This window comes from Notamacropus eugenii, chromosome 1, assembly GCF_028372415.1.
Source record: "Notamacropus eugenii isolate mMacEug1 chromosome 1, mMacEug1.pri_v2, whole genome shotgun sequence".
NCBI classification, from domain to species: domain Eukaryota; kingdom Metazoa; phylum Chordata; class Mammalia; order Diprotodontia; family Macropodidae; genus Notamacropus; species Notamacropus eugenii.
In genome coordinates this window covers 216,665,088-216,689,116 of record NC_092872.1, presented here as the reverse complement: position 1 = coordinate 216,689,116, position 24,029 = coordinate 216,665,088, and the positions used below count along the sequence as shown (strand labels likewise).

At 39.8% G+C, this 24,029-nt stretch overlaps 1 protein-coding gene across 2 annotated transcripts; it reads right to left on the bottom strand.

Moving 5' to 3' along the window:
• Positions 1 to 2,713: 2,713 nt before the first annotated feature.
• On the bottom strand, positions 2,714 to 23,991 carry CUTC (cutC copper transporter). Of its 2 annotated transcripts, XM_072627122.1 has the most exons (9): positions 23,770 to 23,991; positions 22,425 to 22,496; positions 21,189 to 21,248; positions 19,806 to 20,015; positions 17,707 to 17,742; positions 14,756 to 14,889; positions 7,570 to 7,597; positions 3,958 to 4,063; positions 2,714 to 3,194 (listed from the first exon to the last, which is right to left on the bottom strand). In XM_072627122.1, exons 1-9 carry the CDS (start codon positions 23,828 to 23,830, stop codon positions 3,083 to 3,085), a joined length of 819 nt encoding a protein of 272 aa, XP_072483223.1. In that variant the 5' UTR covers positions 23,831 to 23,991; the 3' UTR covers positions 2,714 to 3,082. The 2 variants fall into 2 exon arrangements, with proteins under 2 accessions (XP_072483223.1, XP_072483225.1); XM_072627124.1 differs by lacking the exon at positions 22,425 to 22,496 and having other exon boundaries at positions 23,770 to 23,963.
• Positions 23,992 to 24,029: the final 38 nt, after the last annotated feature.

Sequence of the window (24,029 nt, the reverse complement as noted above, 5' to 3'; positions counted from 1 at the left end):
ACCCTTTGCTCTTCCATCTGCCCTCTGGGATTAAGCAGAATTATTCTTATTCCTTTTCCTCATGACTGCCCTTCAAATACTCAAAAACAATGACAATATTTCCTATGATACTTCTCTTTTCTAAGCTAAACATTCCCAATTCCTTCAACTGACCTTTGTATGGCATGGACATCGAAAGGCCTTTCACCACACTAGGCACCCTCCTCTGAATGCTCCCCAGTTTATCAATGTCATTTCTAAAATGTAGCATCCAGAACCCAAACTGACACTCTAGATTTCTTACCAGGGAAGCATGGAGTGAAATTATCATCTCCCATGTTCTAGACACTATGGCATTCTTTTTTTTTTTTAATTTTTCAACATTCATTTACACAAAATTTTCAGTTCCAAATTTTCTCCCCATCTCTCCTCTCCTCCCACCCCAAAACACCTTGCATTCTGATTGCCCCTTCCACCAATCTGCCCTCCCTTCTAACATCCCTCCCTTCCTTATCCCCATCTTCTCTCTTGTCCCGTAGGGCAAGATAGATTTCTATACTCCTTTACCTGTATTTCTGATTTCCCAGCTGTATGCAAAAACAATTCTCAACATTTATTCCTAAAACTTTGAGTTCCAACTTCTCTTCCTTCCTCCCTCTCTACCCATCCCCATTGAGAAGGCATGCAATTCAATATAGGCTATATATGTGTAGCTTTGCAAATGACTTCCATAGTAGTCATGTTGTGTAAGATTGTATTTCCCTCCATCCTATCCTGCCCCCCATTTCTTCTATTCTCTTTTGATCTTGCCCCTCCCCAAGTTTACATCTAATTGCTCCCTCCTCCCATTGCCCTCCCTTCCATCATCCCCCGCACCCCCCTGCTTATCCTCTCCCCTACTTTCCTGTATTATAAGATAGGTTTTCATACACTATGGCATCCTTGATGCAACTTAAGATTGCATGACTTCCACTGGCTGTCATGTCATGCTCCTCATTTATATTGAGCTTCTCATCCACTGAAATTCCATCTTTTCATGCAATTGTAAAAACAGCATCTTCCCAGTCACCTGGACTCCCCACCACGGGGTCATCCTCAACATCTTGTTCACCCCCACTCTACACATCCAGCCTGTCGTTAAATCCTCTTATTATTAAACCTTCGCATCATCTCTCTTGTACAGTCCCTTCTCTCCACTCACTTAGTCATCACTCTCGTATGGGCTCTAATCACTTCTCCTCTAGACAATTCCAATAGCCTCCTAATTGGTCTACCTTAAGTCTTGCCACTCCAAACCATCTTTCCCTCAGCTGCCAAAGAGATTTTCCAAAAGGGCAGATCTGACCATATATCACCCTAAACTGCAGGTTTGACTCTGTTACCTTCCCTCAACCTCACACCACTCAGAACAATCTAGCAGCTTTTTATTTCCTCTAGGCACAAACATAAAATCCTCTGGCATTTTAAGCTTTTCACAATCTGGCTTATTCCGATTTTTCCAGTCTTTACTCCCCTCAAAGCATTTTATAACATAGCTACAATGCCCTATATGTTGCTCCTTTCATAGGACACACCATCTTGTCTTCAGTAAATTTAATAAAGGTAAACCAAGGCACAAAATTCTGAGTTTTATTAGTTTAATGGAGTGTGAACCTGTTAACAACGTGGGTCAAATGATTACCTCAGGCCAATTATCCTATTTTTGTAAGCATAAGACAAAGAACAAAACTGAATAGATCAGGAAAAAAATATAGTTGGCTATAGGTTGGCAGCATCATAGCGGCAAGGACAACATGATTGTTTGCATTAAGAAGAGTTGGCTAGCAACCACCCCTATCTCAGAGGAATGCATGATTTATGGGACCTATCATGAGGCTATTGATAATGGACCAGGGGCAGGAGACTCCCTGGCTCTTGGAGGGAGAGAAGCTTTCCTTAAATGTACAATGACAGTAAGAATATCCTGGAGAAATGTACCAGGTCAGCTCACAGGCCTTCAAAGCTAGCAGGGATCCCCTGTAGTTCCAGGGCTGTCACTCACAGAACAGAACACAGGCCAGGAGAGTAGTAAACACCTCTCCTTAGATCATATCACCTTGGGAGGACTGCAAACTTACAGGTCTAATCACTGTTCTATTCTTGCCTCAAGTAAATGTTATTGCTAAGGGATGCAAGTGGACACCAGGGAGTTGGTGTTGTAAGTAGACTCAAATAACAAATGTTTCTTAGTCACAAGAGTTCAGCTTCCACTCTGAGTTAGTTAAAAGAAGTCTTGTTATCCCCCCTTCTACCCTCAGCTTCTGGAAAATTCCATGACAGAAAAGGAAAAAGATAAATATTGGAGAAGATGTGGGAAAATTGGGATATTAATGTACTGTTGGTGTTGTGAAATGATTCAACCATTCTTCGGAGCAATTTGTAACTATGCCCCAGATCACACAAACTACATAGAGTATAGGTCACATAAAAGCCAATCAACAAATACTTGCTGGTTGACTGATAGTTTAAAAGTCCAATCTAAGGGGTAGGTAGGTGGTGCAGTAGATAGGACAGCAGCCCTGGAGCCAGGAGGATCTGAGTTCAAATCCGGCCTCAGACACACTTACTAGCTGTGTGACCCTGGGCAAGTCACTTAACCCCAAATGCCTCCCCAAAAAGTCCAATCCAAAAGCCAAATTACTCTTTTCACCTGGGATAAAGACTACCTGAGAATAAAAATAAATTGACAAAAATCTAACAGAAATGAAAATTTTATTTCACAAAGGTAAATCAAAGGTAAATCTTGAATTTAATTTTTTCCAGCTTACAAATTAATCAATCTCATTTACTGGGCAGACTAAGACTCTGGCAAAGTCTTGATCCAGCTGCCTTTAGTCATGATGATGGAGAAGGCTGGCAAGATGAAGAGACTACAGCTTCTCCCATTAACTGTAGCTCTTCTGGAAGGAATCCTCACGGTCCATGTGTGACAAGCTAAGGTCAATCCCGTCCTGCCCAGAGAAAGGTGAAGCTGCAGTTACTGGGTCATGGCAGCTTCAGACATCAAGCCTCTCTGAGCCTTCACTCTGGTGAGTGCACATCTCTCCTAGGGCCTCTGATACTCCTATGAGATGCTCTCTGCAATGGCACTCAAGGTCCTTACTTTTGCCACATCAGTTATCTTTGAGGAATATTCTGAGCTGGAAAGTGAAGCTCCCATGGCAACAGAAGTATTTCTGTCAAAGAAATCATAAAGGAACAAATTATTACATTAACTTTGATAGTTTCCAGCTATGGAATATGGTCTTCCATGGATGGCACAAGCTATTTGTACCTAAATCCCCAACACTGTTTCTGTCTAGCCATGGTGACACAGATCCAGCTCCAGGTTGCCCAGAACTAGTCTCCAGACTCTATGGATCCTTCTTAGTAGCATACTTCCAGGCTGTGCATATCTCAACATGTAAGACTCAAACTAAATGAAAATGTTTTCTGCTGGCCAAGTTTGGGGAGATGGGGGGCAGTTTCAGTATCACTTTTTGCTGCGGTCTTCCATTTTAAGTTTTGCACTTCAGGTCCAGTCTCTTTCTTTTGTTGTTAATGACAGTAACAGTGTCATGAGGCTGGTTGGTTGTCCAGTGAATAAGGTGTGGTGTCTGCAGTCAGGAAGACCCTAGTTCCAATCCAGCCTCAGACACTTAGTAGCTGTGTGACCCTGGGCAAGACACTTCACTCCTTTCTCTCAGGTTCCTCCTCTGCAAAACACCAGCACCTACCTCCCAGGGTTGTAGTGAGCTCTGGGCACAGTCCAGAAATGTCCAGAAATAAAATTCCCCCCCTTTCCCTACCAGGCCCGCCCTGAGCTGCTGCCCTTGACCCCTCGCTGTCAGAGGAGGCCAGTTAAACCCCTCCCAGGAGCCACACCAGGCCAGCCATTCACTGCTGCCCTACGCTGAGCAGGGAGGGGGAAGGCCCTCCCCCCCTAGGCCCCGCCCTTACCTGAACTTCATGCCCGAGTCCCTGGCAGAGCGCGCAGAGCAGTGGAACTCGGTGGCGCCGGAGCCCTCCAGGATCCTCTGCAGGTTTCTCTCGGTTATGCCGCCCCCTGGAGGAGAGAGCACAGCGTTGCGTCACAGAGGCACAGACCTCACGTCACCCCTCCCCGCTCCAGCTTAACTGAGTCCAGCCCCACTGGACGCCAAGCTCGGCAGCTCCCCGCCCCTGCCTAGGCCAATGCCGCCCCGCCCCTCCGCAGTCCCCCTCCGGACTGGCCTGGTCACTTAGTTCATAAAACACTCTTCCTACTTGCCCTCCGACGGCTGTACAACTTTGTCCAGAGGAACAACTGGGGTCAGGCAAAGGACACCAAGAGATGGCATCTGGAAACTTTGATTTTGACGCTTTGACTCTATGCTAAGGAAAAATCCTCTGGTTTCAGGGCCTCAGTTTCCTCATCTGTAAAATGGGGTAACTGTCTACAGCCCACTTCACAAGGGGGCTCCGAGGAAAGTGCCCTAGAAACTCCACCAACACTGTCAAAGTCATCACTGTTCCGGTCCATTTCCACTTGTCTTGGGTTTTGCTATGTCTCTGTTACTGTTCATCTAATAAGAAGATGACTCTGGGAAAAAATACCCTCACCCTTGTTCACAGAAGTTTCATCTGTATGAGACTGAATCAAGAATCTAAAAGAACATGTTTTAACAAGCTGGCCTACCGTCTTTTAGATAAAAAACACAGCTTAACGCACCAAGGTGATGTGATTTCTAAGATCCCACCGTAAAAATTCAGTAACAAGGGGTGGATTTCCAAACACCTTTGTACAGTTTCCCTCCGGATGCCCTGCTGCCAGCACAAGGTCAAAATAGATTTTCTAGGTCCCCCTCCTGATCCCTCTTTTTCTGTTGCTGCTACAGCCATTCTCTAAGTCATCCAGGTTTTAAGCTTCAGAATCATCTTCCACACCATCTGAGCTTGACCATCCAAATCAATTACCAGGATCCCTCCCTTGCTTTACACTTCTAACTTCCTGGAGCTCCAGACAGGCCCAGCCCAGGGTTCAAACTTATATGCCAGATAATTGGAAGGGCCTTTACAGAACATATGGCAACCCCTTATTTTACACCTTAAGTAAACTAAGCCCCAGAAAGGTGGGACTGACTCGCTCAGTTCCCCAAGCTAATAAGGGGAAAAAAATCCATACCAGTAAAGGCAGTGCACATTCAAAGACAACAGATACAAGGCTGGGGAACAGGACAGACTAGAAATTCTAGTTAATAATGTTACCATGTAAATCATACACTATCAATTAAAAAAATTAAAACATACTAAACATACATGAATATGAATTATCAAAACAAGTTTAAATCAAAACCCTCTGGGACCTTGAGGTGCCCCAGGGTAATCACTATGGATGTCAGTAACCACTTCTAGACGAATAGAAGTCTAGCTACTATAGTCACAATACTCTGACTCAGCAATGTACACTTGCTGTCTCTTACAACCTGAATGATTAATGTTAGTTACTAGGAACCTGAGATTTTTATTATGTCACGTTAATTTTTTTCTATGGGATTTCATTAATGAAATTATGATTATAGCCAAAGAGGAAATGAATATATATTTCCTTTGTAAACAAGTCTAAACTATGCATCTTAAGAATAAAGGAAAGTTAAGTTGTACTTCATACGTAACTTTTGCTGCCAATAATATTATCTTGAACAGAAACAAGGCTTCATGTCTCACTGAATCCCAAGTCATCAGGTAACCAGAAATGACCAGTTTTACTTATCTGTTCTTGGCTTTGTGAACAGGATGTAGCTCTAGACCTCTTTTTTCAAGAAACTACTGTACTACTTATAGACTTCCTTCTGGGCTATGTCTATTTTCTCAAGCTTAAATATTATAAATAATTTTGTTTTACTAATTTCTAACATATAAGTTGCTAGCTGCTAAGGCAGTCCCTCAGTGTTGCAGTCTAGATGTACAGCACTGATTATTTTTTTCCCACCTTTCTATACTAAATTTATCCTCACCCATAATGGTTTCTGGGCAATGTACAGAATGCCCCAGATATTCAGTTATATGTGATGTCTTCTAAATTTGTACTGAATCATTTTACAACAAATGAACATAATGAAGCTGGAATTTCAAGCTGCTTAACCATAGTGACAACTGAGACAACTTAATCATTTTCTCTAGAAATTAACACTTTCTCAACTGCTATGTTGTTAATCCTTCTCATAAGAGTTTTTACTTTACTGACAATGAATCTCATCATAGACATAAATTTCCCCCTTTTTATGCATTTATTCATACTAAACTGTTACTATATTATCACTAAAATTCTTAGCAACTTAGGAAGCTAAGTTTTAAAGACTGCATGAAATTTTAAATTATCTGCTTTAAGCAAAAGATAGATACAGAATGTTTTCCTTTAAAATGCCAATAGAAAATAGACTGCTTTCCCTGAAACATTAACCATTTTTATGTATGGCCCTCGCTTTAACAACTATTATAATTCCATCTGACCAGGGTCCAGTCCCTTGCCTTGTTCTATTCCACTTTATATCTGACTCATTCTTGGGCAAATCACTTAACCCCAACTGCCTCATCCTAGGTCATCTAAAGTCATCCTGATGGATATCTGGTCACTGGATCCAGATGGCTCTGGAGGAGAAGTGAGGCTGGTGACCTGCACAGCCCTCCCTCATTCAAAACAAAGAAAAGTGCAAGTCACGTCATCATTTCTCTGATGGCATGGTATTCCTCAGCAACAAAAGATGAACACACATATCTAATTCATAACCATACCCTTTCTCTTTTCTCTCTGCTTCTCCCATCTCCCTTCTACTCCCAACATTCTGATCAAAGTTCCTTCTTCTGAGTAAAGTACTTCACTTTGACCTTGGGTCCCCTTAACTCTTTCCAAAGTGAACCATCCATTTTGCCTCTAAGTCACAATTCTTACACATTTCTGGAAGCACCTAGAATAAATTATTCTCATCATGGATTTATTAGTAAAAGCCCGAATTTGGTGGCCAATGATCTTCAGGAATTTAAAAAGCACCCCCATTCATCTGATGCTCCATTTGTATCTATCTGCACTTTCCCCCAAATAGTTCAACCTTTCTTTCAAATACTATTTACCAGATCATCTTTCCATGTTCTTCACCTCCATTACAGACTCAATGACTTGGACCTGACAAAATGTGACTGCTGACCTTGATGATATTATCCCCAAAGGGATAATTCTAATCATTGTCCATCCTTCTAGAACAGAATTTCTCCTAAGAGCGCTGTTATTTCTCCTCAGTAAAAAGTCCAAACCAAAAGGTAGTAACCACAGGAAAACTCCCTTGATTCCAGTTTCAATTCTCAGTCCTCACTAGCTCAACCTCTTATCAGAATATTCTCTTCAAACCAAGATACCCCCTCTGAAATTCTTAGTCAGCACAGGACTGCCAATCCAGAATATTTTCCTTAAATATCACACTATTCTTTTTTGAACAATGCTTGCTAGACTGCTCTCTTCTGTCTCTACCTGCCTCCTTTCTCACCTTACACAAAATTTCAATGTTATTGCTAGCAAATGGATAAATAAATAAATACCTGGCATTACCACAATCTTGCCTTTTGCCTGAAAAAAGAAAAAAGGCAAATTTAAATATTCTTCCTTTGCACGTGATAATGAATCAGAGGATAGAAATGTGAGTCAAAGCACATTTAGTTTCTTATTATCAGGTTTGATGTCTGATTTCAAATAGGTCTGCCATGTTTCTTTTGAGTGGGGTAAGCGTATTCCCTTGTATAATGTAAGCTACTTTCCATCTTAAGAAAGAGCTATGATAAAAGGGCTTTACCAGAGCTAAAAGGTTAATTTTAACATACTGAAGGAGAGACGTCTTAACAGAACAAAGTGGGTTAAAAGATTATGGAAGATAGAAGAATCTAGATAAAAAAAATGCAGTTTACTAGAAAAATTTGGAGCCATAAGACTCATGACCCAGTTGGATAAGCTTGGGTCTTGACTCCCTATCTCTAAGCCTCTATATCCTCATCTGCAAACAAGGACAAGAGTATTTTTTTCACCAGGCACAGGGAACAAACAAGTGAGTAAGATAAGGTATGGAAAAACTTTGTAATCATAAAACACTCTAAAATCTAGTCTTAATTACCACCAATGAAATCTCAAAAATTTCTGTCTCGAATGACCACTAATGTATTGAGGGGAAGATGATCATTAGTTTTCCACAAGGACTTTAGCAGAAAAGTGACAGCATCAAAATAATCCTAAAAGATATGGAATGCCATAAACTTAAAACCTACACATCCTCAAGTATTTTTGCTGGATCATCACATCAATTAGCCAGAACTACAGCTTAATATATTCTTTACCTAGTTCTCAGTAATGAAATATTAGTTCCTAAATATGAATTACATTTTAATAATTGTGGAAGACAATACCTGTGATTTCCTGACTTTTATTTAAACTTGCAATGTTCTACCATTTTTTGTTTTATCTTTATTTTTTTAAATAAAGTCTTTCATGACATAAATAACTGCTAAAACTAGAATTTAGAATGGGATGACCCCATGACTCAAATCACAGGGGCTCTTGAGAAGCAGATGGGTTAATAGTGACAATGGAAACAGAAGTTATCCCTAGCAAGCCACACTATAGACACATCAAATTCAATCATTATGTGCCTCAGTTTGCTCATCTATAAAATGAGAATAATAGCACCCACCTGTCAGGGCTGTTGTAAGAATCAAATGACATGACATTTATAAAGCACTCTGCAAACCTTACAGCGCTGTGTAAATGCTAGCTATCATTATTATATTCAGAGAGCAAAATGAAAACAAAGTTGAAAGCAAGTAAGGTCAATTCTTGGTTACCCACACTAGGATGAGTTTTTAAAACATGGACCAGTTTTCTCCTAACAGCTGGGTGGTGCAGTAAGAGAGAGTACTAGGCTTGTAGTCAGGAAGATCTGAGTTCCAATTCTGCTGTAGACAATTTAGTAGCTGTGTGATTATGGACAAGTCTCAGCCTCTCAGCCTCATCTACATCACAGGTTGTTATGGGGAGTTCAAATGAGACAACGTATGTATGTAAATTTCACTTATACTCTCACATCAGCCAGTGCTTTTTCAATTGCTTTAGTGGTATATGCACATATAATGTAATAAGGATAGGTATATTTTTCTATTAAGTGATATTAAACCACAAGAAAAAAAGTCTAGTTGGGAGCTAACAACTGACTTGGTGAGGAGATTGTTCCCCTCCCCCTACAGACATATGACAAATGAGAAGAATATCATTCAATCATAAATAAGTACTAAAAAGCATACATGCATATTATGGAGAATTAAGGGTCAGGGGAAAGAAGAGAAACATGGTTGCAGAAGGTAACAAAAGAAAGGAAGAGAGAAGCCAGATAAAGGGAAAAGGAAGAAATGGGGGGGAGGAGGAAAAAGACAAAGGTAGGAAGAAGATGGGAAGTATGGGAGAGACAGTCAAGAGGAATGGGTGAGAAAAAGATATACCTACAGATAGAGAGGGAAAATGAGGCAGGGAGAGGAGAGGAAAAGTCAAGAACATGAAGAGAAGCAGAGCAGAAGCAACCACAACACAGGAGACAGAGAAGCAAGAGAAGCAAGGGAGGGAAAGGAGAAGAGACAAACCCACTCCCCTCTTACCGGGAATGACAAGCTAAGTTGTACTCATTTCAACAACCTCTAAGGCACTGGTAATGCAAAGATAAAACACAATTCATATTCCCTTAAATAAATTGTAACGGTAACCCAACAGACCTAGGTATACTGCAGAAGCTATCGTGATATGGATTTCAAATTTCCTTCAGTTAAAAGCCCATGTATTTTTGGAAGGGTTGAGTTATTTAGAAAGTAAGATGTGCTATTATGAGTCAATATCTCAAGCCCCTCAATCTGTTTTTAAGGGTACTCCTATCACACACAGAGATTACAATCTGTCTACAACACAGTAGTGAGATTCCTGAGGGTTCTTATGGCTGGAAAATAAACCACTTAATGCAAAGCAGTGCTGCATCTCTCTAAATGCAGTTAATATGGACAAGAGACATGTGGTTGTTAATTGAAGAAGCCTTTCCAGCATGCAAAAACTGGCCAGAGTTTCTACTCCACTGGCATGGCCTACATCAGTTCTGGGTTATTTAGCCATCTCTACCCCTATCCCTGAACTCCCCATGTCAGGAGGCAAAATATATGGATGGCAATATGGCTTTGGTGGAGGTAAAGGACTTGAAAATAAACACTAGACAATGAAGCTGTAAAAAAAAATGTTGTGTATTTCTTTTTATTTGGGCAGGGGGGGAAGGGAGAACACAGGTAGGGAGGAAACAGATTAATTTCTGAACAGTCTACCCCTAAAATTTTTCAGTGCTAATAAACCTATTCTATCCTGATAATGCTTGCCAAATGCTAGCATCTGCTAATGAATCAACTTACCTCAAATTTAAATAAAGGCAAGTTGAATGTTCCTACATGTATTAATGCTGTTAGATCAATAGCTTTAAGTTACCTCAGAGCTTCCAAAGGAATCATACTCTTATCTGTTGCTTACAGAGAGTATTTTATGTAGAGGTGGATAAAAAATTTTTTCTGACTCCTTCCATTATGTTCTTACCTTCAATGAAAGATCATTTAAGAATCTGTGGAAAAGTCAACTTGAATGAACGTTGCTTTGACTTCTGAGTCAATAACCATTAACTTCAGAAAAGCAGGAAAAATATGTGACCTGGGAGACGATGCAGTAGGCTGTACAACCCTCACTTTTCCTTTTCTCTTGGTGGGGGTGGGGAAGAGGAGTAGTGGCAAGAACTATGAAGCTAATAATATAACTTCTGCAAGAAAGTAAGTTCTGGGGCATGTTCTCTAAGCCACAGAGATTCAGTCCAATTTCCCACATTAGCTTTAGAGATGTTAAATGATCTATATAAGGAAAAACCAAGTGGATAAATGACTACTTATTGTTCAATGAAGGGGCCAGGAAGTTGTCTATCTATTACATGGATCACTCATCCTCTGTCCCCTGCCAACCTATCCCTCCTCCAAACTTCCCTATTTCCAATGAGGATATCGTTATTCTTCCAATAACCAGGTTCATTCACAACTTCCCTCCTAATTCTTCCTCCTTTCTCAACTCAACACTCTCACCTCACTTCTAATCAGATGCTATCAATTCTACCACCTCATCAACTATTATTTCATATGCATCACCCCTAGTTCAGACTCCCATTATTTCTCACTTAGATTATAACAGCTTGCTAATTTGACTCTATATTTTCCACCTTTTTCCTCTCCAATACAGCTATAGTCCAAAGACTTGCCAACTGATATTCCTAAAACAGATTTAACTACATGCCATTCCCACACACAAAAATCAGTAGTGGTTCTGTACTGTCTCTATGATGAAATAAAAAAATCCTTGGCCTAGTATTTAAAGCCCTGAACAACCTGACAGGGCCCCACCCATTCCCCACTTTCTAATTTAGTACTGTTCCCTCTTAGGTACTCTGTTCTGATCAAACTGGCCTCCTGGCTACCACCTGTACCCACAACTCCCCTCTGGCCCACATGCCTTTGCCCAGGTGAGATTCCCTTCCTATCTCACTCTCAGACTGCAGTTTCCTTCTCAGCTGCTGTCTCCTCCTCAAACCTTTTCTGATCTCCTAGCTGACAGCACTTTCTCCCTTGAGAAACTATTCTATATTCCTTTTATCTACTTTGTATTGACTTCTCTGAGAACATGCTTCCTCCTCCCAGGGATGAGGGAAGGAACTGTTTCATTCTCATCTTTGGATCCCCAGCATCCAGCACAACGATTTGCACATGAAAACCACTTAAATCAATGTGTGTTGAAGTGATGCACACAGATTTTAGACTGGCACTGCAAATGGACAATAAGCCTGGCCTAAAATGGAATAGATAAAAGTTAGGGGACCACAGATTGCATTTGGGAAACTAGATGGTGCTTTCAATAACCCTATTTCTCCCTAAAACAAAAATTCATTATTAACTTTCATATCATGTGGTCATACCACATGGTAGTGATATATCACAATTTCTAAATAATTAAAAGTTTGGTTCACTCAAAGGATAATGAAGGAAAATAGAAAGATGTCATTAGGCTATAGCATATTATCAACGCTGCTACATGGAGGAAGTGGCATAAAAGTTGTTATCCAAGAGATACATCAAGAGGAGAGACTGATAATATAACAAAGACAAGTGATAGCAGATTGACAGTATACATATTTCAGTGATACCCAAGAGAGGTTACTGATAGAAGGGCACTCCACTGTTGGGTGGACTCCCTTTGAAGGCTCAGTACGGAGCTACACAGGATGAGAAAGTGGAGTTAGGTTGTAAATGGTGATATAACAGACCCACAGAAGTACTAAGTAAATATAAACAGATGCTTAAAACAAGGTGAAATTAAGACTGGCATATCTTACTAAAGCAAAAACAAAAAAAAAGTGCCTATTACATTTTAAGAAAAATTCCATTTCAAATGGTTAAAATAAATATGTTTTGTTGTTTACAAAGGGTCATGAGAGTTACTTTTGGAGATGAGAGAAGAGGAAACACTCTCATTCTACAATTACTGTGGATGACTTAGTTACTCTCCCAGAAGCTAAGAAGCACTGCTGGAAGAACCCTCTAAGGCTCTCTTAGTCCAGTGTCTTCTAGGAAACCCTGAACCAGAGAGCATCCATGGCCTGGGCTCAACAACTTCTATGAAAAAACAGCAAACTAAGGCAGTATGTTGTACTTGCAGATAACTGTAATTGTCAGCCTAAAGCTTGCTCTCTGCAGCTATCACTCATGGCTCCTCATTCTGCCTCATGGCAAAAGATAGCAAATCTAAGCTCTCACATACATGATATAACCCTTCAAATACCTAAAGACAGATACATGCACAATAAGCGTTCTCTTCTCCTGGCTAAACAACCCCAGTTCCTTCATCCAATTCTGAAAGGGCATGATCTCAAGGCCTTTCACCATCCAGTTGTCCTCTAAATACTCCCGGGGTGGAGAACTAGCAGTCTCGAAGTTACATGTGGTCTACTAGATCCTCAAGGGCAGCCCTCTGACTGAATCCAAAAGGAACAAATCCTTTGAGGCGGACTGTCTGAGACAATTAAAGCATATACAAAATGTGGCATCTGAAATCAAACACAATTTTCCACATGTGGTCAGACCAGAATAAATAGAGATCTATGACCTCTGAACATAACCTGTCTCACTTAAGCTATCTCTCTCCAGCCAGTAAATACTCTGTAAGCAGGCAGATCACAGACACTTATTAAGTATTTTCTCTGGGCCAGGCTCTTCTGTCAGATTTGTAATGTATTTCCTGAACTACTCACTGATTTCTTCTATCTAAGTGGTCTACAGCAGGGCTTCTTTAACTTTTTCCACTGGAGACTAGGGCAATTGTTAAACTGTGGGTCACAGTCCCACCCACAGTTATCAAGTGCCAGTTGGGGCTGCAACCCACCAATTTAAGAAGTGCTGGAGTAGACTACAATGAAAACATCACTTCTATTTCCACTTCCATTGATCTCCACCATCCATTTCCCTTCCAGCTCCTGGATTTCTTTATGAATATATCCACGTAATATACAATGCAACCCCACCTCCCCTTCTACTTATATGTTTGTTTTCAAATAAGGTGTGCCCTTCTAAACTCATGTTCCAGTCATGGTTTTAATTCTATCAAATTTCAGCAATAGCTAAGAGGTCAAATTTACCTCCTCACATTAGAATCAATACTTCACCTTGCCTGTTACCCATACTTAGAACATCTGTGTTATCAGGGGGTCACAGGTTTTGCTTCTGGTTCCTTTCTTGGATATTATCCCACATTTCTACATATCATAACCAGAATATAAAAGAGCAAGAGTAAGAGGGCTTATCTCACAGAACTATTGTGAGGCTCAAATGAGATAAATGTTATAAGACATACAATGCAGGGCAGTTATTATGACAGTTCTTTCTAGTGAACAACCAGGTTCAAACAAAAAGTGGTTTATTTTAGATTGCCATAATCAAATTACAGTCTCATGTAGGAATTTTGAAAATTATTTTTGCAGCTACAGAAAAGCGCAAACCAATTTATTTTTTACCAATTTACATTAATTCAAATCAACACTAAATCAAGTTATTACACTGGCCTAGTCTTAAAAAAAAAAAAAATCACAAAAATTTTAAATTACTTGTTTCTTCTGATGATGATAGTTTGAGAACAATATATGGGAAAAATGCTGTATTTCCTCCTCAAAACAGGAGGGTGGAGGTGGATGGTGAGGGGTTTGAAGTAGAAAAGACAATGTAATGTTAAGAATGTAATACTGGTCTTAGAATGCAGCCTGATAAGGTAGGATGAAAGCGCTGCACAATTTATCTTCTACATCACATTTTTCTTAGGTTAACACTGAAATCATTTCATACTTCCTAGGCACACAAAGAACAGAGAAGAGGCAGCCTAAAATCATACTGGATGGCAGATAGAAGGTAAATTGGCTGTGCATAATCATGTGAATAAATGAGTTAATTGTAATGAAATCTGACTCAGCCCCGTGAAGGAAGTATCTACTTGTCTACTGGCCTTTTCCCACCTAGTAACAATAATGATAAATAACAATAGCATGCAAAACAATGATACAGAATTACTGAAGAGCAGTGTTCAAAGTACCCAAAAGTGTGCAATATGTATATTTATATATATATAAAAAGGATTGCATACCTGTTCTACGAGTTGTTTTATCACAGGAAGCCCTTCTAACGCAGAGCTGTCACAACCACTGGTCAACACACGTTCAAATCCTAAGGTCAAAAGGGTTTCTAGAGCCACCATTGGGTCCTGAACCATGTCAAAGGCTGAAAATACATAAAACAATATGTATTTTGATCAAAGATCCTTCAGCATCTGAGAAATTCTGGGAGATGGCATACCAATTAAGAGTTAAATAAAACTCATCATTTCTGAAAGGAATCTCATATCATTTTAAGTAATATCTTGTAGGATATCCTATGCAAAAAGTTCATAGCAGAATGACAGCATAAGGCATTTTAATCTCATTTTTAGCTTGAGATTTCATTTCAACTCTCTAAGATTCTCTCCCTCTACCTATGTTGTTGTTGCTGTGTTTGTCCTTCATTCTCAAAGACCATGACATGATTTACAATTGACTCTGATTTGAGTGAGGAAGGGCTGTGCAAGGTCACCAACCTCACTCCTCCTCCTGAGCCATCTGGGTCCAGTGGCCTGATATTCATCAGGACAGCTGGAGATGGCCTCTACCTATAGCACTGGTATGAAAAAAATAAAGATAATGGAGGCGTATTAGAGAAATGCCCTGATCCTCAGTACAAGTGCTGCCACTGTACAGAAACATGCTTGACAAGACAGGGGACTGCAGTAAACAGCTGAGAGACCGCCATCATTACAATTTAACTGAAAGCAGAAGTTGGCTACTAGGCCTTTTTTCCTAGTGGCATCCCCTTACTTACTTTTGACTACACCACCCGAATGTCAGAATGAAAACCAAATTTGTGGAGCTCAAGAAGGGATCTCTCCAAAGAATTTTCACAAAGCTGAAAGCCATGGGGAAAAGCTCTACCACCCACCACTTCATATTTTCCTTGGAGAGGTCAGAAATTTGAGAGAAAATGGAATATATGAAAGATCTTATATATATAGGTATATAGACATGGATACATATTTTAAAGCCTTGGCAATTCTAGAGCCCCTTTATTTTAGGAACAAAAATAATGTATTCTGCATACTTGCTATAAAATGTTCTGTTAAATTTTAAAATATAGTTTTATTTACGCAATAGACAATGGAAGTGCTGACCCATTCTATCGTAGAACAGGAGTTAGTGGTCTATGGTGTATACACATTTGGAAATGGTGACATGAAAACACAAACAAAAAAATCTAGAATTTCCTTTAAAAAGAAAAAAAGGAAGAAATGGATAGAAATGTTGATACACTACACTCCCAGTTCTTTGAGAACTCATCTACATAACAGAAATATACTTACCAATATACAGATTAAAAGTCAACAAGAGGACATACTTAAGGAAAGAAGGATCAAGATCCTTCTTTCTAATGAAAATAGCAATATTTTCTGGAAGCATAAAAGTTGTGCTGTATTGTTTGTACTGGGAATCAGTGCCCCAAAAGTTTTACTGAGAAAGACTTTTGAAACATCTTATACAGGAATAATATAATTGAAAGAGATGATCTTATACTAAAATCTAATTGCAGAGTTATAGAAATAATTTTGGATAAGGCAAAGCATGAATAAGAAACATTTCCCACACATTATTAAAAAAAATCTAGTAATTCAAAACTTTTCAATTTTTCAGGAAAAAATTTCACACTTGGCCTGAATTGTCACTTTTTTAGTTCATTCTTTGAATAATAAAGTTCATATAGGAAACTAAACAGAAATATTAAGACTCATAAAAAAGAAAGGTCCAGTTTTCCTTCTTCTGAGATTTTCACATTTTTAACTATGCCCAAGATGATAATATCTGATATAATTATACATTTCAATATTGACCAAGTGTATGCAAGATGAATTTTAGTGTTAGTAAGGTGGATTTCAGTGTGTGTAATGTGAATTTTTGTTATTTCTTAGAGTTTAGTTTTCCGGGATTCATAGCCATTAACAATCTCTTCTTCACAGGTACCAGATATGAGTTCCCCCAGTTATGGTTCAAAATTATCTCTGCCACGCTTATGCAACATTATATGTTGGTAAATAATATAAACATCCACCGCGGCTGCACCATGAGACACAGGGATGGGGTGATGTAAACTTGTGAGGCTATTGCTGGCAATACGCCTTTTTTGTCGCATTCCCTACAAAGCAAGCAGACACTAGTAAGTGAATGGGGAACCCTTAGGGTTGAATGCACAAATGTTGTGTGTGCCTCAATTGACCCCCACTGAAGCTTAGGAAGAACCTTAGGATTGAGTGTACAAGCAGGAATGCTGTGTCTGTCTTGATCAGCCCCTATAAGGCCTGGGGGCGTAATTTGTGTTTGCCTTGACTGGCTCCCATTGAGGCTTGAGGAGATATAGAGGAAGCACAAGTTTGCCTGTCTTAATTGACCCCATCAAGATATAAGGGCAGCTGCCCCCCACTTCTCACCAGCCCCTTTGAGAAGGGGGATTAGGGAATGCTGTAGGAGTTTGTGCTCCTGTTTATCAGCAATCCTCTTCTGAGAAAACTAGACTAGAATAAAGTAAGATTATTATCCTCTTTTTACTGTCTTTCCTGTCTGACCAGATCAAGAGTGAATCTGTGGTGGTAGCCCTCAAGTATGCTATGTTTATTTGTCTTACACTAAGTAACAAATGACTTTAGGCCAAGGAGTCCTAAAAATAAATTGTGTGTATATGTGTGTATATAAAATACATATTTATGCATGTGTATATTCCATTTTCTCTTCCCTTTAAGTTCCATACAACAAAACATCTTTTCCCCTTAAAAATTTCTCAATATTTTATTTATCTAAATCTGTGATTTCCATCAGTTTAAAAAAAACCAACTGGCAACAGTGCACAATTCTGTAGTTTTATTTTTGGGCCTAGTTCTCGTAAGATATAGAAATACGTCCTATAAAACTGGGTGACGACACTAGTGTGTTTCAATAGAACTTTCAAAAATATGGGACTCACCTCGGTGGAAAGTGACTGGCAGGGGACGGCAAGCAGCTGTAAAGAAGAAAGTCATGCAATAAATACATGAAGCAAACCACTGTTTATTACTAAAAAAAAAAAATTTGTATTACTCAGTTTTCAACTTCCTATTTCCAAAATCTCTCAGCTACTTCTATGAAGCAGCTAAAGGATAAACTGAAAGTCAAATTTTACTAAACTATAAGCTCACCAGGGGTGGGGACCTTGTCCTGTTTTTCATTTTATTCCCCAAAGCACAATGCCTCACATAGGTGGGTAATCAATTCATACATGAATGAGGGAATGACAGAACGAATTACACAAGAGACCCAGTTCCATTTCTTAATCTACTGTTTTCAGAAAAATAACTTTATAAAGGCCTGGCAACTCTGTAAGCTCAGTGTTAAGACTGTCACTTCCCCTCTTTTATCTATCTTATTTTCAACAAACAATACTGTACTTTGGTCTGGAAATTTGGGGGTCCCTTCTGTCCTACCCCACACTCCTACCCACTCCTACTCTCACATACACACTGTCACACAGTTTAAAATTAGTTTTAATGAACAGGAGAAAAAGTCATGGAAGAACTTCTCTCAGGGTACACATGTACTCTAGTTATGGCAACAGTATCAAAGAAATAGTAAATTCAAATTTAAAACAATTTCAAATGTTGCTCCGAGCTCCTCCTTCTCCCATCCCCAAAGACAGACCTGCACAAAACTGTCGCTCAAGACACCAAAGGATGGCAGGCAGCAGGTTATGCAGGTCTGCTCTCCTAAGGACTAAACCATTCTTCAATGTTTTCCTGACAATGCAATTCTTCTGACAATGCAATTTTAATTCAAGTAGATTATTGTACTAGGTACTGGGAGAGAAATGGAAATAAGCTATGGCCCATTCTTGCATGGTGTTATTCTAAATAAAGGCTATCATACATTCCAGGTTTTATCCTGCCCACCCCCAAAAATGCTGAAGGTCTATAAACAATATAATAATTAACTTATTCTTAAAAATGACTTCCAGCTAAACTCATACATATCAATACATATCCTAAAGGTTAATAAACAGCTAAAATCATACATATCAACATATATCCTAAGGCTAATACATAAGACCTATATGTAGACTATTTTTGCAAGTTTTCCAGCCCATAAAACTGACAGGTCTGACCATAAATGTAGGGGAAAAAGAACAACTCTTGATTCCAGGCTTTCAAATACCATTAATTAGCTTTAAACAAAATCTGAGTTAAACAAACAAACTGATTGCAAAGATGAAAAACTTTACTATTTTGGACCAGATAATTATTAAAATTTATTTTTGTCAACTCAAAAAAATTAACCCAACTCTAGTTCATTCTTATTACCCACAAATGTTTTCAGTTAACTTTGTCATTTTCAAAGTCATATCAATTTTTCTCTCTATTCTTGGTAGGTCTTGTATAACAAAACTGCAGGTGAAACAGTACACTTACAAATGACATCGTTTCTGTATATACACTGTAATGTATGTCTTAATGGTCACATAGAGAAATCTGTTCAAATTTAAAAACCACTTAAGACCATTCAAAATCATTATGACTATTAACATTGACTGGAGACAAACCAAATGAACAAACTAAGTGTTCAAGTGGAAACTGTTATACGTTTTACACTACAAAGTCATTTAAACAAAACTGTCAAAACCTGAATTCCTTCTAATAGGTTCACCGCTGTCTATTTTGCTTATATTATGACATAGGAATAGCAGTCTCTATCAAAATTTTTTGACGTTTAAGTTGCATTTGAACAATATTAATGGTCTGCCTGACAATGGGCTTTCAACAAATATTATAGCAAGGAACAACAAACAGGAAATAGATTTTCCTTTAAGTTTACTCACACTAGACAAGCCGGTTTATTCAACTTCTTACATACTAATGTCTGTGGCTCTTCCCTACACTAAACGTCATCTTTAATAAATGACCTGGCTACTGGTACAGGAGAGAATGACTGGAAAAACAGCTAAGTAATCACGTAGTCTTTCTACATTGAGTACATACAGATATAACACATAGTGATTAATTAAGAGGCATTTCCATTTCAGCATTACATTCTTACATAAAAGTGTCATGCAGAGCTCGGTGTCAACATGTCCATCTTCAGTCAATGCCCCTAATACCAACCCATCAGCTCCATAATGCTTGGCAAGATGGATGTCTGCTTTCATGACTTCTACTTCACGATCTGAATATAAGAAATCCCCTCCACGTGGTCGGATCATCACAAAGACAGGGATTTGAACACATTGCTTAACCACTTGTAGAACACCTACAAGAATATGCAGTGAAAAATAAAAAACCAACCTGGGGTAATAAACTCTTAACGTAGACATAAATATATGCAAAAATATCTCTAGCCTCTTCAATCTATGCCTTAATGTCATCTGCAGCAGAAAAGGAAGAAAAAACTGTTGAGGTCAAAAGAAATGTAAACAGAAAATGGGAGTGGAGAAAAAGTTGAAAAAAAGAGCCATGGCTAAGTAACACACAACTGTAATGTTAGAAACCAGAAAAGAATGACACTGAAATCTTTAAAGTAGTTGTTACTCAATCTCCATTAAACTTCTTGCAGAATCACGTACAATATATTCTGTTCTTTTATTAGTGGGTGACATCTAAAGATCTAAGAGCTACAGGTCTCCATGTTCTGCCAGCAGAATAACTGAGATAAAAGTTTTTCCTCCCAAATCTTCTGAAGCACTATTTAAAACTAACTCCAATGGTCCAAGTTCTGTGTTCCCAAACCATACAAATGTAAATTGCTTAGTCCCTTCTCTGAATGAAACACATCTTCATAAAAGTTTCTGTTTTGAGTGGTCATGCAAAGATACAGGAATAAAGACACATAAAGAAGGTACAGTGCATAGCTAGCTAGGATTGTAGATTTAGAGTTGTAAAGGACCTCAGAGAATTATTCTATTCCAACCCTCTCACTTTACACTTGAGGAAACCAAGATTATCAAGATTATTTGAGCATATACAGGTGTTGAGGTCTCACAGGTGGAAAGTCAATGACTTTGGTTTTCTGGACTGGATCTGTGATTTCATGGGGGAGGGAAGGTGAAGAGTTATCCCAAGACAGTTCAGCACTTTCTTTACCACCAATAGTCTTAGAGCTTCCTGAGGCACTGGGAATTTAAAAGACATGCTCCTGTGAAAGAGCAGTAGGTGCCGGAGGTGGGACATGATCCTAAGTCTTCCTGACTCCAAGGTCAGTCCGTTGTACACTGACTCTTACTCAAGCATGTTTTTTCTACAACAACAGTTTCCTTATATAGTCAGGAGTTCTCAAAATCTACATCATGCTTAATTATGTCATAGCAACAGATGGTCAAATGAAGACAACAAAACCCAAAAACATTTGTTAAGCACCTGCTAGTGGTAAACCCATGCAATGGCCTAGGGGTTTAATAAGGAGTTACTTAAAAGAACAGACACTCACCCATGCTGGGTGTAGTTCCTCCCTCTAGCAAACCAGAACATAATTCAATACGGCCAGCACCTGTGATAAAAGAACTTAAAGGTCATTGGAAATTCCAGATAAAATCTAACTTATCTTTCTTTGTTTCAAATAGTCATCATAACAAGAAAGTGTATCTTTTGGCCCATCTACATTTTACAGCCAGAGTAGATTCAATCACAGTCGGATCTGAAGGTTAATATCTCACTCAAAGTCTCTACAGGACTCCAAAGGAGACTATGAGGAAGGACCATGGAATAGGGAATAAGTTTCTAGATTGACTCCAGCGGTACATTAAGTCTTTCTTACAGATGAGTAAGTATAGGATTTGGTTCTGAGTAATTCCAAGTTATACTAGGACCAGGACATGGGCAAGTTATTAGCTGGAACCTATCCAGAGCTAAAAATCAGAAAACTTAAAGGACTGGAGTGCAAAAAATACAAACTAATGAAATGAAATTAGAATATTGGCAAAGAATTAAAATCCTGTTACAGAAATGTTGGAAATCTTCGAAGCTCCTTTCAATCAGACAATTCTAAAATAAAAAGGTGACCTTGGAGGACATATGATGTGTTGTTGCCATGGTAGCCACAATCTCCAAAATTATCTTTTAGGTTTAGTTAGTTTGGTTTGATCAATGTTCCTACTCAGTAAATTGCAAGCTATATCTTCTTGGCTTTCAGTGTCATGCTGTGGGGCTGAACCAGATAATTGCCTCACGTTCCCCTTATGACGCTTCTGTTTTTACAGTTTTGTTATTGTTGTTTAGTCATTTTTCAGTTGCGTCAGGGTTTTCTTGGCAAAGATACTGGAGTGGTTTGCCATTTCTTTCTTCAGCTCATTTTACAGACAAAGAAACTGAGGCACACAGGGTTAAGCGACTTGCCCTGGGTCACACAGCTGGGAGGTGCCTGAGGCCAATTTGAATCCAGGAAGATGAGTCTTACTGACTCCAGGATGGTGCTTTATGCACTATGGCACCACCTAGCTGCCATTTTCAGTTACTTTTCACAAAATCAGAATTTTTAGAGTGGGACCTTAAATTATCTCACTGCTCATTTTCCAGAATATGAAACTGAGGTTGAGAGAGGCAGGAAGGATTAGCTGCAGATTCTCCAGTACTTGTGATTACAAAGGATTCCCCAGGGTCAGTTTGCAAGCATATGAGAAAGGTTCAGAACACTTCATCCCCACCTCCTCCCTGGTACCTCTTTTACCTCCTCTTTCTGCATTTATAGCCGACTCCACTGAATCCACACATACCTCCATAAGAAATCCATTTGTCATTTCTAAAAGTTGCAAGGTACAAAAACAAATCTATCAGTGTGCTGGACTATCCTGCAACTGCAGTCTACATTCAACATCATGGTAGCCTAGAATAGCAACATCCCCATTCATCAATGAGGACAACCTTCCCCACCCCACACCTAGTGCAATTCCCCCTAGTTCTTAAGCAGAGATCTAACCAGGTATGGGGCAACTGGTGCTTTAAGGAAATAAAAAAATTAAAATAATTCCCAAAGACTGTACAGTGTTTTTAATTTACCTGAGGACAGCACTTCCCCAGTCCCTGAGCCTGGACTTGGTTCAAGTCAAATATGCCAGGCATGTGTTAAACAACTGGGATAGGAAAAAGGGCAAAAAAAATCAGTACCTGTTCTCAGTCTAAGAGGGGGGACAACATGCAAACAGCTATGTACAAACAAGGTACTGACACAATAAATAATCCCAGAGTTGACAGGATAGAGGTGCCCCCAAATTACTGACAGGATCACAGAGACATAGATTTAGCCTGGGCAAGTCACTTTCCCTCCTTGGGATCCAATCGGGGATTTGGGCTGGATGACTTCTAAGGTCCCTTCCTACCATCCTATGACTCTAAGGTTCATTACATACTCAAGGGCCACACACACATATATGTAAAATATATACTCACATATGTACATACACACATCCATGTAAGCAGTGGCTGGTACGTAATAGATGTTTATTGATTATTAATAAGAGACTGTCTAATCCAACCCTCCTTTTGCATATGAGTAAACTGGGAGACACGAGATATGAATGACCTGCCCAAGGCCACACACGGAGTGTGACAGGAGTAGGGCATACATATACATACACCCTATTCTCTCCCTCCTCATTTATATAAAATGTTTGGACAGCATCTACAAATACCACCTTATTTTATGCTCAGTAGGTGCTACTATTAACCCCATTTTGCAGATAAGGAAACTGAGGCAAGGGGGAAGTGACTTGCCCCGGGTGACCCCAGGGTCAGACCCGGCTGGTACGTGTCGGGGGTCCCAGCGGACCTCCGGTCTTCCTGCCCCCAGGAGCAGGCCTCCACCACCTCGCCACAAGGGACGTACCCCCAGGGCCTGGCCTAGCCTTTTATAAAGGCTGACTCTAGCCCAGCCCCGCAACCCCACTCTAGCCGCTCATTTCACAGAAAAGGAAACCGACGCCCCGAGAGGCTGGGCCGCGCCCAAAGTCCCCCCGCGTAGGGCCCACATTCGAACCAAACGAGCCAAGCCCCGGCATCCCTCGGGAGGCTCTCACCTGGCTGGACTGGGGCTATACGGACTCGTTTCCGCTCCTTGGGGATACCTCGCCTCTTCATCTTCACAGCCTCAGCCCAGGGTATAAGGATATGGTTGGGAGGTAAGAGCCGCGCGCCCCCAACAGTCGAGTAGCCCCTCGGCCTACGGCCTCACCCACTTCCAGAGCCAGCTCCTCAGTGGCGTCGAGAGCGCAGGCGCAAAACGCAGACGCAGGCGCAGTACTCACATTTCCCCGCAACGTACCCCCTGCGTCCACGC